We start from the raw sequence: 17,125 nt of genomic DNA, 5'->3' as shown, positions 1-17,125 counted from the left end.
CTCTCCTCACACTGCCTTGGTGGATTTCTGGGCTTGGTGCCCTGCTCCTAGGTGGGAAGCTCTGACAGAGGCTCCCGCAAGCCTCCAGAAGGCTGCAGCTTAGCCAGGATGACAACTGTGTGGTCGGACAGCAGCTACATGCCATCTCCCAGTTGTCAGGCTCCATGGCCCCTGAACCCTTTGTGCACTAAGGCCCCTTCCAGCTTGGCCACACGAGGTGCAGGCCTTAGTGCTGCCTTCCACGTGAGTGTTCCTGGGGTCCCTGACGGCAGCAGCCTGCCCACTTCCACGCTTCTGTCCTTGCTCCCTTGGGGCCTTCCCCACCCTGGTTGACGGATGCCCAGTACTGGCCCCAAGCTGGACTCAACCCTCCCTGTCTAGCCAGGGCGGAGCAAACACAAGGCTGTGCCCTGGAGGCTTGGGGACAGTAATGGGTATCATCACCTAAGAGAGAAAGAGCTGGAGGCTGGGTGTGTGTCAGCTGGGCCTCGAATTTCTGGAAAGTGAAGGTGTTTCAGGAAGCAGACTCCACCTCTTGAGGTCCTGTGACTTGACCCGAGCCAATCAGCATCCTGATTCCCTTGGCCACAGTGATTGCTTTGCATGGTCACATGGCCCAAAATGGACTCCCCACTCCTTGATGGCAGGAGGGAGCCTGGCTGCTGAGCTTGGGCGGCCATCTTGGAACCAGAAGAGCCTCCCAGTGAGGCCCAAACAGAGGTAGGAGGAAGTCAGATGTCTGGTTTCATCTAGGGTAGTTACATGAGTCAATAAATTTCACGTAGAGTCAGGTTTTCTGCTAACTGCTGTCCTTGTCCACCCAGCAGCCACTGTTTTGCAGGGATCAGCCTCTGCTCTCCAAAATGTCCTGCCTTGGCCATATTTCCCCCACCCAGCATCCAGGCTCATAGCATCTCTTCCTGTTTTCTGCCAGGGCCAGGCCTGGCCCCCTTGGAAAGCTCAGTCTTCAGTGCCCCAGTGTTGCCCACTATAAATTCTACACGCAACTTCCTCATGAATCTCCATCTCAGAAAGGAAACTTGGCTTTCCCTTTACCTTATCAAAACTCATGTAAATTATCCACCCCTGGCCAGGCATGGTGGCTTACGTGTGTAATCTCAGCACTTTGGGAAGCCAAGGCAGGTAGATCACCTGAGGTCAGGAGTTTTGAGACCAGCCTGGCCAACGTGGTAAAATCCCATTTCTACTAAAAATACAAAAACATCATCCAGGCGTGGTGGTGGATGCCTGTAATCCCAGCTACTCAGGAGGCCGAGGCAGGAGAATCACTTGAACACAGGAGGCGGAGGTTGCAGTGAGCCGAGATTGCACCACTACACTCCAGTCTGGGCAACAAAGCAAGACTCCATCTCAAAAAAAAAAAAAAAAAAAAAAATCCACCCCTTCCAACAACATCTGTCCCAAAGAGACATTGAAAAACTGCTGACACCTGAACAGCCCATTCACATTTAAGAAAAATCATGGCCAGGCACTGTGGCTCACGCCTGTAAAGCACTTTGGGAGACCAAGGCAGGCGGATCACGAGGTCAAGAAATCAAGACCATCCTGGCCAACATGGTGAAACAACCTCATCTCTACTAAAAATACAAAAATTAGCTGGGCGTGGTGGCGTGCGCCTGTAGTCCCAGCTACTCGAGAGGCTGAGGCTTGGAGAATCGCTTGAACCTGGGAGGCAGAGGTCACAGTGAGCCGAGATCACACCACTGCACTCCAGCCTGGGCAACAGGGCAAGACTCCATCTCAAAAAAAAAAAAAAAAAAAAAAGGAAGAGGAGAGATACACTCAGGGAAGAAGGCCATGGGACAGCAGAGGCAGAGAGTGGAGTGATGCCTCTATAAGCCAAAGAATATCAAGGATTTCTGGGAATCACCAGAAACTAGGAAGAAGCAAGGAAGGATCCTCCTCCCCTAGAGCTTTCAAAGGGGTCTTGGCCCTGCCAACACCTTGATTTTAGACTCCTGGCCTCCAGAACTGTGAGAGAATTAATTTGTACAGTAGTCCTAGAAAACTAATACAGATTTTGTACCAGGAAGTGAGGTGCTGTTGTGACAAATTTTTGAAAATACAAAAGTAGCTTGGAAGTTGAATAATGGGTAGAACCTAGAAGAATTTTGAGGTACTTGATAGAAAAAGCCTAGAAGGCCTTCAAGTGCTTGTTGGTAGAAAAGTGGACATTTATTTAAGGTGCTCCTCATGAGGCTTAGAAATGAAAGAAAAACATAGAGAAATCTATCGTTTTTTTTTTTTTGAGACAGAGCCTCACTCTTGTTGCCCGGGGTGGAGTGCAAATGACGTGATCTCGGCTTACTGCAACCTTTGCCTCCTGGGTTCAAGCAATTCTCCTGCCTAAGCCTCCCGAGTAGCTGGGATTACAGATGCCCGCCACCATGCCTGGCTAATTTTTTGTATTTTTAGTAGAGATAGGGTTTCACCATGTTGGCCAGGCTGGTCTCGAACTTCTGACCTCAGGTGATCCACCTGCCTTGGCCTCCCAAAGTGCTGGGATTAGAGGCATAAGCCACCATGCCTGACCGAAATCTAGCATCTTAAAGAATATATATATCATTAAGAACAGGCCGGGCGCGGTGGCTCACACCTGTAATCCCAGCACTTTGGGAGGCTGAGGCGGGCGGATCACGAGGTCAGGAGATTGAAACCATCCTGGCTAACATGGTGAAACTCCGTCTCTACTAAAAATACAAAAAATTAGCCGGGCGTGGTGGCACGCGCATGTAATCTCAGCTACTTGGGAGGCTGAGGGAGGAGAATGGTGTGAACCCAGGAGGCGGAGCTTGCAGTGAGCTGAGATTGCGCCACTGCACTCCAGCCTGGGCGACAGAGCAAGACTCCATCTCAAAAAAAAAAAAATTAAAAATTAAAAAAAAAAAAAGACTAGCCTGACCAACATGGTGAAACCCCGTCTCTACTAAAAATACAAAAATTAGTCGGGTGTGGTGGCACATGCCTGTAGTCCCAGCTACTGGGGAGGCTGAGGCAGGAGAATCACTTAAACCCAGGAGGCGGAGGTTGCAGTGAGCTGAGATCGTGCCACTGCACTCTAGCCTGGGCTACAGAACGAGACTTCATCTCAAAAAAAAAAAAAAAAAAAAAAAAAACCAAAGTAGGAGATTTCCAAACCGTGTGGAAGGTATGGCCTGGTTTGTCTTTGCTGCTTGTAGCAATTTATCTCTTTTAAGAGAAAAGAGATACATTGAGGAAGGAACTGTTAAGCAAAAAGGAACTGTACTTGGTAATCTGGGAAGCCCTTAGCCTGTCCAGATTGCTAAAATTAGCAAATTCACTATTGAGAAAGTGTGGAGAGAAAGTGTGAAGAGAACACCAAGGGTGTTGCTGGACATTTTGTTGAAGACATTATGAATGTGATTTGTGGATCCAATCAACCATCTCAGTGGAATTGAGGAATAGAGATGAGGTTATCCAGGAATGATCTGTGGATAGAGCCTCTTGTCTGATGGCATGGGTCCCTATAAACTACACAGGAGACCAACAAGATTTCTGAGAATGTTATACCAGCAGAAATGCTGCCAGCCTGATTGAAAGCCATGGGGGGGCTGGGCATGGTGGCTCACACCTGTAATCTCAGCACTTTGGGAGGCTGAGGCAGGTGAATCACGAGGTCAGGAGATCGAGACCATCCTGGCTAACACGGTGAAAACCCTGTCTCTACTAAAAAAATACAAAAAAATTAGCTGGGCGTGGTGACGTGCATCTGTAGTCCCAGCTACTTGGGAGGCTGAGGCAGGAGAATGGCGTGAACCCGGGAGGCGGAGCTTGCAGTGAACCGAGATCATGCGACTGCACTCCAGCCTGGGCAACAGAGCAAGACTCCGTCTCAAAAAAAAAAAAAAAAAAAAAAAAAAAGGCATGGGGATGGATTGAAATGAAGGAAGAATGTCTTGGAAGACAGCAGACATGGATGCAGAGACAGGCTAGGGGTGGGGCGGGGGGGTGTGGCAGGAGGGTGGCTACTGCTGCTGGCAAGGCCCCAGAGTGCAGGGCCAAACAACATGGGCCCAGAGGACAGAACACTGAGCCACTGAGGATTATTTTCAGACCACGAAACCTAATGGAACTTGCCTGCTGAGCCTCAGACTTGCTTAGGACCAAGTGACCCTTTTGTTTCTTCCCTTTTCTCCCTTTTGTTTTTTTTTTGTTGTTGTTTGTTTGTTTTTTGAGATGGAGTCTCGTTCTGTTGCCCAGGCTGGAGTGCAGTGGTGCGATCTCCGCTCACTGCAAACTCCGGCTCCCGGGTTCATGCCATTCTCTTGCCTCAGCCTCCTGAGTAGCTGGGACTATAGGCGCCTGCCACCATGCCCAGCTAATTTTTTGTATTTTTAGTAAAGATAGGGTTCGTGATCCACCCACCTCGGCCTCCCAAAGTGCTGGGATTACAGGCGTGCCTGGCCCCTTTTCTGCTTTTTGGAAGGCGCTCAGACTTTGGAGGATATCAGGATGAGGTGAATGTATTTTGAACAAGGGACCACAGTGACCTTTGGGAGTTACAACTGTAGTGGGTTGAATAGTGTACCCACAAATTTATGTCTGCCTGGAATGCCAGAATGTGATCTTATTTGGAAATAAGATCTTTGCAGATATAGTAAGATATAGAAGTCATACTGGATTAGGATGGGCCATAAATCCAATAACTAGTGTCCCAATAAGAAGAGAAGACACAGAGATGTGGTGGTGGAGGTAGAGATTGGAGTGGTACAGCTACAAGCCAAGGAGTACTAAGAATGCCTTTGTTTTGAGGCCCCGATTTATGGTACTTTGTTGCAGTGACCATAGGACACTAACACACAGGGTGGGTAATTAAGCTATTAGGTCTGGAGGCAACTGGAACTTAGTCTGCTGGGGAGTCTGGTAGCTACTACTCCATCCCTCCAGTTAAGAGACCCAGAACACATCTGCTGATGAACAAAGTAGGGTTTGCAGACTTGCTGCAATGAGCAGGAGCACATGCGTTGGGAAGGCCTAGGGTGTTGCAGTGGGATGCTGTTAGGGAGGACGTAGAGTAGGATTTGGGCTGTGTTAGGTGGTTTTGAGGGGGGTTCAAAAGCCAGTCTGCACTGGATACTATTGGGAGCAATTCTATGCTTGGGTATTTTAATACATTCCATCAGAAAGCAGAGGAATGAAATGAGGCTCAAGCTGCAATTGGTATGAAACAGCAGCCACTCGTATCACCCAGGATATTGGTATTGTCTTTCTAGGGACGTTTTTCCTTTTTTTTTTTTTGAGACTGAGTCTTGCTCTGTCACCCAGGTGGAGTGCAATGGCATGATCTCGGCTCACTGCAACCTCTGCCTCCCGGATTCAAATGATTCTCCTGCCTCAGCCTCTCAGGTAGCTGGGATTACAGGTGCCTACCACCATGCCCAGCTAATTTTTGTATTTTTTAGTAGAGATGGGGTTTCGCCATGTTAGCCAGGCTGGTCTTGAACTCCTGGGCTCAAGGTTATCCATCTGCGTCAGCCTCCCAAAGTGGTGGGATTACAGGCGTGAGCCACCACATTTGGCCTGTGACTTTGTTTTTTCTGTGCCAAGACGAGATGTTGAAGTGGTCTTGTCTGATATTGATGCCCTGTGAGATTGTTTATGTTGAACAGGAGCTGTGAAGGCCAGCTCAGTTCTGGCTTCTCACAGGGTAGACAGTCACCCCAGTACCATCCAGCTGAGCATTTACCCTCCAACACCTGGGAGATACTTGGAGACACTGGTTGAGGGCTGCTCTTGGGACCATTCATTCATTCCCCCCACATTTCTGGCCTGCCCTGCATGAGCAGAGGGGCTTTGGACCTGTTTTTTTTTTTTTTTTTTTTGAGACGGAGTCTGGCTGTCACCCAGGCTGGAGTGCAGTGGCGCGATCTCAGCTCACTGCAGGCTCCGCCTCCCGGGTTCACGCCATTCTCCCGCCTCAGCCTCCCAAGTAGCTGGGACTACAGGCGCCCGCCACCTCACCAGGCTAATTTTTTGTATTTTTAGTAGAGACAGGGTTTCACCGTGTTAGCCAGGATGGTCTCGATCTCCTGACCTCGTGATCCACCCGCCTCGGCCTCCCAAAGTGCTGGGATCACAGGCGTGAGCCACTGCGCCCAGCCTGGACCTGTTTGAAAATGATTCCGGCTTGATTATTACTCAGGTATGGTGAGGCCAGGAGATCAATAGACAACTACCATTGAGAAGATAGCTTGCTATCACAGATCCCAAGTGGAAGAGGCCTCCCTCGCAGGGCCATACAGGGAAGCACCAGGGTTGGTCAGGAGGCAGAGGGAATGGGGGAAGTGTGGGCCGGAGCCTTTACTGTGGTTTTGAAGGAAGGCATGGGCAAGGCAGGGTAAGCAGGCTGAGTACTGGCTGGTGGGAATCATTTCAGTGGGCTCTGGGGCACAGAGGCTCTTGCTGAGTGTCTGGTACCTGCCTCGGGGTGAGGAGTGCAGGGGGATGGTGGCCTAGAGTGTGGTAGCCCTGGAGAGGAGGTGTAGGATGTGGGCTCTGGGCTGGTTGGTTTGCACTTGAGAGGCATGATCACAGGCAAGTCCTTTACTCTCTAGGGACTGGCTATCCCTGGGAGGGGCTGTCACTCTAGGTCAGCAAGTCCCCAAGATGTCAAAGCATCAGAATACAGAAAATAAAAAATATGATTAATACGGGCCCCCAGAGGGAGTCTCTAGCCGCTGGAAGTTGGGCTGAGGGACCCCGAGTGGGCATGGCTGAGGAGACATGGCAGGCACAGATGGCATCTGCTACAGGTGACCAGCCCAAAGTCAGCTGGCTCAGGACCAGGTTTTGAGCTCAGGGTGGCCTGATGCCAAATTCCACATTCTGAACTATAGCTCGATTTGGTGAGAGGAGAGAAAAGAACAACAGCTGTTTTCCAGTGTCATTGACTGCATTACCTATTCGGACTGTGTCTCACTTGCATGTTCCGCAGACTGTCACCAGTGCCTGCTCTGTGCCTGGCCCCATGCTGGGCTCTGGGGCCACAGAGATGAGTCAGGCATAGTTCCTGCCCTTGAGGTATGATTTGTCTGCAGGGGATTTGAGGAGGGAGCAAACCTGTGGTCTAGCCCAACCCAGCCTGGATGGCTAGAGAATCCTTGCTGGGGAAGGTGGTGCCCGAGCTGAGTGCTGAAGCACTAGCAGGGCCACAGAGCTGAGCAGAGCGGGCAGGAAAGTCACTGCAGCTGGAACACAGTGGGGACAGGGCTGGGGCAGGGAAGTCACTGTAGCTGGAACACTGTAGGGACAGGCTGTGGGAGGAAAGTCACTGCAGCTGGAACACTGTAGGGACAGGCTGGGGGAGGGCGTCTCCTGCTTCAATGGGGAGTGAGGACTTTGCTCCTGGGCCCTGTGGATTTGGGAGATCTCCAGGGCCAGCAGCATGGAGCACAGAGACCGGCAGAGCCTGTCAGTATTAATGAGTGGATGGAATAAAATTGGGAAGCAGCTGGGCGCAGTGGCTTATGGCTGTAATCCCAGCACTTTAGGATGCCAAGACAGGTGGATTACAAGGTCAAGAGATCCAGACCATCCTCGCCAACATGGTGAGGTATCTACTAAAAATGCCAACATGGTGAAGTCTCTACTAAAAATATGAAAATTAGCTGGGCATGGTGGTGCACACCTGTAGTCCCAGCTACTCGGAAGGCTGAGACAGGAGAATTGCTTGAACCTGGGAGGCAGCGGTTGCAGTGAGCCGAGATCACGCCACTGCACTCGAGCCTGGCGACAGAGCGAGACTCCATCTCAAAAAAAAAAAAAAAAAAAAATTGGGAAGCAAGGGGGACTTTTGACTCCATGGAAGAGCCTGGCAGGGGCCTGTTCGCATAACCATTTCTTGAAGTCTGGCTTCCAGAGGCAGTGGCCATTTGCACTACAGAAGGTGGTCTGTAGTGCAGGACCAGTGAGCTCTTAGCCCCCTGAAGGCTGCAGTGACATGACCCCACCAAGGATCGCCATGTTCAGTTGAGCAGGTCATCCACTGCACAGAGGCACTGATGAATATGTACATACACTGAGATCCAGCCCATGTACCACCCTCAGGGATGTGGCCTTCTCCAAATTTGTACAAAGTCACCAAATGGGCTACCTTTGGCCCTCTCCTTGCCCTCTGTAATTCTCTCTGAGGAGCCAAGAATGAGGTGGTTTCCAGGAGGGCTCAGGACCATGGGGGTTCAAGGAGACAAGAAAGAAAAGAGCGCAGGGGGCTGGGGGCGGTGGCTCACTCCTGTAATCTCAGCACTTTGGGAAGCTGAGGCAGGCGGATCACTTGAGGTCAGGAGTTTGAGACCAGCCTGGCCAACATGGTGAAAGCCAGTCTCTACTAAAATACAAAAATTAGCTGGGTGTGGTTGTACATGCCTGTAATCCCGGCTACCAGGGAGGGTGAGCCAGGAGAATCGCTTGAACCTGGGAGGCAGAGATTGCAGTGAGCTGAGATCGTGCCTCTGCACTCCAGCCTGGGCAACAGAGTAAGACTCTGTCTCAAAAAAATAAAAAAGAAAAGAGCGAAGGGAGACCCTGGATGGCCCTGTGAGCTTGGACCCACCCTGGGTTAAGCCAGGCCTAAGGGAAAAAACAAACCGCACACCATCATCAGATTCATATGCGCTCATAACTGGCTACGAAAGATGGTCTTGTCTCTGGTAATGGGCTGCACCTGCCTGCCTCCTAAGACAGCATCCTTATAGCTCAGAAGTACAGACCAATGAAATGGGACATTCCTCTAAAGAGTTTAGCAAATACGGATAGGCACTAAGAACAAGCACCTCACCTGTATCTCCACCCAGTAATAACGCCACACACTTAGCACCCTCCAGCCACTCCCTGTGTTTGGATCTGTCTGTATATGTGTGTGTCTGTGTTTTATCAAAAAACAATGGGGACTGGACGCAGTGGCTCACACCTGTAATCCCAGCACTTTGGGAGGCCGAAGCAGGCGGATCATGAGGTCAGGAGATCGAGACCATCCTGACTAACACAGTGAAACCTCGTATCTACTAAAAATACAAAAAAAAAAAATAGCCAGGCGTGGTGGTGGGCGCCTGTAGTCCCAGCTACTCGGGAGGCTGAGGCAGGAGAATGGTGTGAACCCGGGAGGCGGAGCTTGAAGTGAGCCAAGATCGTGCCACTGCCCTCCAGCCTGGGCAACAGAGCAAGACTCCATCTCAAAACAAAAAAAAAGGGAAAAAAAGAAAGTAAAAGTCATGGGATCATGTGTACATTTCGGGTCTCAGCTTGATCTTGGTGTTCTAATGTGGAGCAGGCTTCTGGAGCTCAGGTGCACAGCAGATACTCAAGAAGTGGTTGGGAACAACCTGGCCTGGTGCTCGTATCCAAAGCACAGTGGCCCTTCAATTTGTTGACACTCCCATTGAAAGTGAGGTCTTTGACTCTGAGCTCTATGTTTGGTGAAAATAATATAACAGCAGTGTCGTTTCTGGGCTGAGGCCTTGAGAAACTGGCAGCTTCCACTTCCTGTCCTCTGGAATGCTTGCTCCTGGAAAGCCAGCCAGCATGCTGTGAGAAAGCTCAAGCCGCCCTAGGGAGAGTTGTCAACAGCCTGCACCAACGTGTCGGCCTGTGATGAGCCGGCCTGGGAATGGATCTCTGCTCCAGTTGAACCTCCCCGTGGAGCAGAGACCAGATGCTGGGTCCTGCCTAAATTGTAGGTTCATGAGCAAAGGAAAGGATTATTGCCATTCTAGGAAGTATCTGTGGTTATCCAGTGACAGGTACAGAGATCCTGGAACCCTTGCCCAGCCAAGTGCCTCTGCCTGGCCACAGTGATGAGGGTGATCCATCCTGGGATGAGATGTTAGGATCCTGGGAGAGAGCCTTGCCCTGCCTCTAGGACTGTGAGCTGCGAGGTCTTTGCTCAGAACCCCAAAGCTGCAGCGTCCATGGTGGGGTGGAATGAGGCCGATAGAGAAACACATGCTGAGTGATGGAGAGACAGATGGAGCAAACACCTTTCCCCATCACCCACAACCTGCCTCCTTTTTCATCCATGAGTTTCACTTTGGTTTTTGTCCCTTGCAACTAAGGCAGCCACTTAGCAAATATGTGACTCTGAAGCTTAAGCCTCAGTTTCCCGTCTGTAAAATGGGAATGGTGAAGCCCTCATCAACATAACTAGGTGATTATTAGAAAACTGGAGCTGCCAGCACAGGCAGAGGGAGAGGCAAGTGTAGACAGGGAGCCGCCAGCAGCCCTTCCTGCTCTCCACTTTCCTCCAGAGATGCAGCAAAGCTCCATCACGGGCTCCACCCTTGGCCCTGGGACAGGAGTCCTAGCATGCCCATTTTGTGTGGGGAGTCGGAGTAAACTGAGGCAAGGAGAGCCCAAGTCACATGCCCAGGTCCCACAGGCTGACCCCAGACAGGCTCCAAAGCCTGGTTTGTAGGGAGACTCTCCCCTCGCCGCAGGCCTCAGTCTCCCCATCTGTAAAACAGGAGACTTCCAAGGAGCTTCCTAAGGCTGAGTCTCTCTGATGTCTCTGTATGGATGAGCCTCAGCCAGCCCTAACAGGCCACTGAGAGGCCACAGGGGGCCATATCCAGATGTAACCCCTCCCCCCCTTGGGGGGCAGGCAGGAATGCCTCCTCCAAAGGTATAAGCCAGGTGGTAGGCCAGGGAACCTCAGCAGCCCGAGACTCTGAGCTTCAGCAGCATGGCTGCCAGACACACTGCACCTGCCCCAGGCTGTCAGGACCCTCTGATTCAGCCCTTTTTAAGAGGAGGTGGGGAAACTGGAGCCCAGGGGTTGTGGGCTTACCTGAGGCCACCAGAGGGCTGTTGAAGAGGCAGGACTGAAACACTGCTGAGCCTGGGGGCTGGTGAGGGCTGAGCAGCCACTGCTCTGTCGGGGGCAGGGTGGGAGCTGGCAGGAAGCCTGTGGGGAGGGAGGAGGCGAGGCTCTTACGCTTCTCCAGTGACCAGGCACTTGGGGGCCCACGCTGCTCGCTGCACAGGTGCCGGGCATCGAAGAAGCTTAACTGGCTCTTGAGCATTAAGCCTTGGGCTGCCCGTGACCCACCTGTGCACCCTCTGACCTGATAGCTTAGCTGGGAACAGCTCCAGGCCAATGAAAACACAACCCCCCCCCGAAATCTTATGCTTGGTTGTAACTCCTTAGACCATGGTAATGCCATGTAATCCTAGCAGCTGAGGACCCAGGTCAGTCCACATCTTTCCCGACAAGTGAACATCAGAATGGTCGTGGGAAAGTTTGCAATAGTTTACATTTACAAAGCATTTAAAATCCTTGTTTCTTATCAGAGAATAGATACATGCTCATTGTGGAAAATTCAGAAAGTACAAAAAGAGTTGAGGGGTGGGAAAAAAGATGACCTGCTATCTGCCAGCCCAGTGGTGGCCAGGTAAAGGCCTTGGTGTGCAGGATGAGGATCGGGGGAGCAGCCCCTGGCCAGAGTTTGTCCCTCCTAGGCCCAGCTGTATCCCAGCTTCTAAACTGGCCTGGCATGCAGTAGGTGCTTGGTAGTAGCTGTTACATGAACCTGTCATTCCTTCTGCCTTCTGGGCACCTTGCTTTGTGTCTCTGCATCACCATTTCTGAACCTGAGGGCGGCAGCTCGATGTCATGTCACCCGGGCTGACTGATCTGCTTGTGCAGACTGCGGCCAGGTAGGACAGTCTGATGGTCAGAGCTCAGGCCCCAGCAGGGGAGTACCCCCGGGGAGGGGCCTTTGTTGCTCTGCACAGTGGGGACAGGGCTCTTGCCTTTCTTTAGGAGGATAAGTGGTGTGTGTTGAGGGCTCCAGATGGCCCAGCAGAAAACATTTTTGGGAAAATTGTTTTCTCTGCAAACATCTGGCCTGCTAGAGCTTCAAGCTCAGGATACTTTTTTTTTTTCTTTCTTTGCTTTTGGTTTTTAAAAGGTAATACGGTTTTTAAAAAGAGAGGACACCCATGAGGCCACCAGTGCTTCCCTGACTCTTATCATTCTGCAAAAGAACTTTCTGGACGTGGTCTATTGTGAGAGGTTTTCAGAACAAAAATCTCATTTTTCTATTGAATAAAAACTAAAATCAAGAATAAAGCAAAACAGGCCGGGCGCTCGGTGGCTCACACTTGTAATCCCAGCACTTTGAGAGGCCAGGGAGGGTGCATCACCTGAGGCCAGGAGTTCAAGACCACCCTGACCAACATGGTGAAACCCTGTTTCTACTAAAAATACAAAAATTAACTGGGCGTGGTGGTGCATGCCTGTAATCCCAGCTACTTGGAAGGCTGAGGCAGGAGAATTGCATGAACCCAGGAGGTGGAGGTTGCAGTGAGCCGAACTCATGCCACTGCAATCCAGTCTGTGTGACAGAGCAAGACTGTCAAAAAAAAAAAAAAAAAAAGGCAAAACAAACTGTTTTAGATTTCCACAATTATTATCTAATTTTAGAAAAACTCGCCAAGCCAAGAACTCTGACACCACCAGACTTCTGCATGGGTCCCCTCCCAGGCCACCATGGCCCACGGGTGCTGAGTCAGGCAAATCAAGGGTTGAGGAAGGCTTCCTGGGGATGGCAACACTTCAGCTAAGGTCTAAGGAAAAAGGAAACTCTCAAGCCAGACCCTCACCTTCCCCTGGAAACCTCTGGCAGCGCACAAGACCCCCATGTTACAGAGTGGAACACTGAGCCCTAGGGCTGGCCGGCCTCCCCCACCTCCCAGGTTCTATCCAACAAGCGTCCACTGACAGTGCACTGTGTGCTCCCAGTTGCACACAGAGCTGGGAAGAGGCTGCGGCTTTGGTCAGTTCCTCAGGCTGTGCCTGACTCTGCTTCCTTCTCCCGGCCTGCCTCACCGGCAGCCAGCAGCCCATCTGTTCCTCCTAGCCTCCTCCCCTGCCTCCTCCAGCAGGGAAGCCTATATGTTTTGCTTTTTTTTTTTTTTTTTTTGAGACACAGTTTCACAGTTTCCCTTTGTCACCCAGGCTGGAGTGCAGTGGTGCAATCTCGGATCACTGCAACCTCCGCCTCCTAGGTTCAAGCAATTCTCGTGCCTTGGCCTCCCAAGTAGCTGGGATTACAGGTGTGTCTGACCTCAGGTGATCCTCTCGGCCACATCTGGCCACATGTCCATAGCTCCACGCCTGGCCACATGTCCTCTTCATTTCAGAGACGTGACACAGGCTGAGCAGGCCTTAAGGACAGGCAGCACGAAATGGCTCTGACAGGGAGTGCCATCAGGGAGGGCTCCATGGAGGAGGAGGGTGAGGAAGGCAAGGAGACACACCCAGGCAGGCAAAGCCCAAGCACTGCTCTCAATTTGTGCCTAGACTTGGAGAGTCTGGGAAACCAGGCAACTAGGACAGTTGGGTGGGTGGGCCAAGCTCAAAAGCTGACGGGCCTTGGCAGTCCAGCTTAGAGGCCACCACTCCATCCTGAGCACATCACAGTCTCTCACTGGCCTTGAGAGGGTGGCAGGACCATGTCCACCCCTCAGATGAGAACACGAAGACTCAGTGCAAGGGTGCCCACCTCTGCCCCAGGGATCAGGGAAGCCTGTCAGAGAGCCATGGTTCCCACCATGGAAGGGGGCACCTCAGGCGATTGTCCCTAGTAGGCCAGTGCCGTTCCTTCCACATGCCTCAGTTTCACCCGTGCGCATGGCTAGAATTGCTGGGCTTTCTAGGAGCAAACCATTCCAAGGGCCTGGGAAAAGGTGGACAAGATGGCCCTGATCAGGGTTCAAATAGGTGACAGGCCCACCTCCAGAACCAGCCTCAGATCCCGCCCATAGCTCCTGAAGATGGCCTTTTGGCAGCAAATGGGTGTTCTGAGCCGCAGCAAATGGGTGTTCTAAGCCACAGCAAGGCATACGGTTCCCTGTGGAAACGACATGACAGAGGTCCTTAGGCCACCTCCAGGTCGCCTAACAGTACAAATGGAGGCCCAGCGCCACAAGCCTGAATGTCCACAACCCAACCGAGTGACAGACTGCTCAGGAAAACATGCTCTGTCCTCCTTGATCCCACCTGTCAGGGGCTGAACTGTGTCCCCCAAAAATCTGTATGTTTAAGTCCTAACCCTCAGTACCTCCAAATATGACCTTATTTGGAGACAAGGTCTTTACAGACTCTTTTTTTCTTTTTTTTGAGACGGAGTCTTGCTCTGTTGCCCAGGCTGGAGTGCAGTGCCACGATCTCAGCTCACCACGACCTCTGCCTCCTGGGTTCAAGTGATTCTCCTGCCTCAGCTTCCCAAGTAACTGGGACTACAGGCACGTGCCACCACGCCCAGCTAATTTTTGTATTTTTAGTAGAGATGGGGTTTCACCATGTTGGCCAGGCTGGTCGCGAACTCCTGACCTTATGATCCACCTGCCTCTGCCTCCCAATGTGCTGGGATTACAGGCGTGAGCCACCGCGCCCGGCCGGTATTTACAGACTCTTTATAGGGTCTTAAGATGAGGACATTACGGTGGGCTCTAATCTAATATGACTGGTGTCCTTAGAAGAGAGATTTGAACACAGAGAGACACAGGGAGAGCACCATGTGTAGACAGGAGTTAAGTTGCCACCGGCCAAGGAACTGCCAGAAGCTGAATGATACAAGGAAGGCTGTTCTAGAGTTTCTGGAGGGACTGCAGGCCTGCCGACACCCTGATCTCAGACTTCTGGCCTCCTGAGCCATAAGACAATAAATTTCTGTTGCTCTCAGGCACCCAGTCTGGGGTACTATGTTACACAGCTCTAGGAAACACACTTCCTAAATGGCCAGGTGTTTAGCATTTGAGGACTCCTGAAGGCCTGGGCCACACCATGGTGGCTTAGGGAGCTGCAGGCAGCCTGGTGTTTTCCATCCCCACCTAGTTCCACCCAGCTATTGGAGGGCTGCCCCAGACCTCCCTCCCAGCCCTGTCCATGCACCTACAGGCAGTGGCCCTCTGCCCGGTGGTGCATGGTGGGCAAAACCAGGGAAGGGACCACACAGGCCTGAGAGGTGGGCTAGGGGCCACTTGGCAAGACATTCTGGGGTCCCAGAGTGTGGTCTGGAGTGGGCACTGCTGATGGCCCTGCCCTTCCTGACATGGCGGAAAGAATACACATGCTTGATTTTGAATAAAGGAGATTGAAGTAAGCCATCGTGTGTGACCCACAAGTCCAAGTGGGAAGAACATATCAGGGGTGACGCCAACCCTGATGTCAAAAGGCGGAGGGCCCCTCACGTTTCACACTGAACCTCAGCTTTGGAGGGCTCGGAAAGCAGAGGCGGGGCGGGGCTGCCCTGCTGGAACCCTGCTTCATGGTCCACCTGAACATCCACACTCTTCACCGTCACCTGCCAGGCACTCTGGAGCCAGCCTGGCCCACCTGGGCCACCTTCTGCGCTCCTGGAGGCATGACTCAGCCAGCTGCACTGGGCTTCTGCTGCCACACATTGCTAAACCAGGGCCTTTGCACCTGCTGTTCCCTCTGCCAGGATTGCCTTTGCCAGCTCCACAGGAATAGGCACGGCTCAGGTGGCCTCCCACAAGCAGCCCAAGATCCAGAATGTCTGAGGCCTGACACCACACCCCACCCTTTGGTGGCTGCCTGGGCAGGGGGCTAAGCCTGGGTTGGGTGGGGTCAGAGGGAGAGAAAGAGCCCAGATCACAGCTCTGGGCCTGCTGCAGGTGGAGCTGGGTGGGAAGGGGAAGCCAGGAGAACGGAGGCCTCCAGGTGTGTGTGGGTCCCGCAGCCAGACCCCAGGGCTTTCAATCCTGTTTCCCCCAGCCGGGGGCCTCTCAGTGAGAACCGAAGACAACAAGGGCACCGAGACCTCAGGGTGCCTCAGAAGGCCTGGCCCAGTGAGAGACAGGGAAAGAAGGCTGGGTCCACACAGGACTCTAGGGGTGAGTGGGGTGTGGGAGGGGCGGGCCGGGGAGGGGTTTTGCTGTTTGCCCTTTGGTACCGGCCGAATCCGGCACCCTGAGAAGGCAAAATCCTGCTCAAAAAATAAAAACACAGAAGCACATGGAAAAATCACACTAGGAGTGGAGGTGAGAACAGGGCAGGATGGGGGAAGGGTGTTGGGCAGAGGTAGCCACGCGTGCAACGCCCCGGAGTAGCAACACTTTCCGCTTAGCCGGCCGGCTTGGCCCGCTGGGTATTTGGTCTCCCAAGGGGCCCCCGCCCCCCGCCCCCGCCGCCGCCCCCGCCGCCCCCGCCGCCCCCGCCGCCCCCGCCGCCGCCCGGACCTCGGCCCCAGTCCAAAGTGTGGGCGTGGTCTGTAAGTTGCATGGCACCGCCCCTGGGCGGGCGTGGAGGGCGGGGCCTGTTGCATCCCGCCCCTCACCCAGGCCCAGGCCCCGCCCCCACAAGCCGGGCTCACTGCCCTGGCAGACCCCGCCAAGCGCGTCGGAGCGCGCAGGATGCGCGGGGCGGCCGCCACCCTCCGTGGCAAGGCGAGGCCCCGGGGGCGGGCCGGGGTCACCACGCCTGCCCCAGGGAACCGCACAGGTGAGGGCTGGGGCCTATGGCCGCGTGCGGGGCTCTGTGCCCATTTCACAGACGGGAAAGCCGAGGGGAGGGGGTCCCGGGGCCGCACAGCCGTGGGTGGGGGCCACAGCCACGATCTGCCCCGAGGATGAACCTCCTCGACCCTCCGCCGGCCCAGCAGGCGCCCTAGCGGAGCCGAAGCCTGGCAGCGAGCAGTTCGAAACCAGACGGCTGCATGCAGCAGCCCGCGCGCCCGTTCCCAAGTGGCCGCCGCGCCTTGGTCCCGGGCGTCTGCGGACAGCGCGGCCGGCCAAGCCTCTCCACGCCGCAGACTCCGGGCCCCTCCGCGCCCCTCCGGGGGAAGTCGAAACTGGCCTCACCTGGCGGGCGGGCGGCGCGGGGGCGGGAGCGGGAAGCCGGGAGCCCTCTCTGCGCCTGAGGGAGGTGTCATCTTCACGATTCCTTGGTGACCACCGCAGCTCCACTTTACAGATGGAGAAACTGAGCCTGCGAGAGGGGAGTGGCTGTCCGAGGTCACCCTGTAGCCAGGCTTGGGATCGCCTTGGCTGTCTCGGAGGAGGCTCAGAGGCCTTTGGAAAGAAGAGAGACTGCTTTTTATTTTACTTTTAAGTGTTTGAATTC

The 17,125-nt window shown here is 53.4% G+C and overlaps 1 protein-coding gene across 5 annotated transcripts in view; it reads left to right on the top strand.

The window, feature by feature from the left end:
* The first annotated feature begins 16,344 nt into the window (after positions 1-16,344).
* SUSD3 (sushi domain containing 3) overlaps positions 16,345-17,125 on the top strand; it is a 25,928-nt gene continuing 25,147 nt past the window's right edge. Inside the window, exon 1 of one of the 5 annotated variants that reach the window (XM_055271902.2) lies at positions 16,345-16,504. In XM_055271902.2, coding sequence (XP_055127877.1) covers positions 16,417-16,504 — 88 coding nt within the window. In that variant the 5' untranslated portion in view covers positions 16,345-16,416. The remainder of the gene's footprint in view (positions 16,505-17,125) is intronic. The other 4 variants (XM_055271907.2, XM_055271909.2, XM_055271908.2 and 1 more) reach the window with 4 other exon arrangements.

This window comes from Symphalangus syndactylus, chromosome 3, assembly GCF_028878055.3.
Source record: "Symphalangus syndactylus isolate Jambi chromosome 3, NHGRI_mSymSyn1-v2.1_pri, whole genome shotgun sequence".
NCBI lineage: Eukaryota > Metazoa > Chordata > Mammalia > Primates > Hylobatidae > Symphalangus > Symphalangus syndactylus.
This window is presented reverse-complemented; position numbering and strand designations above follow the sequence as displayed.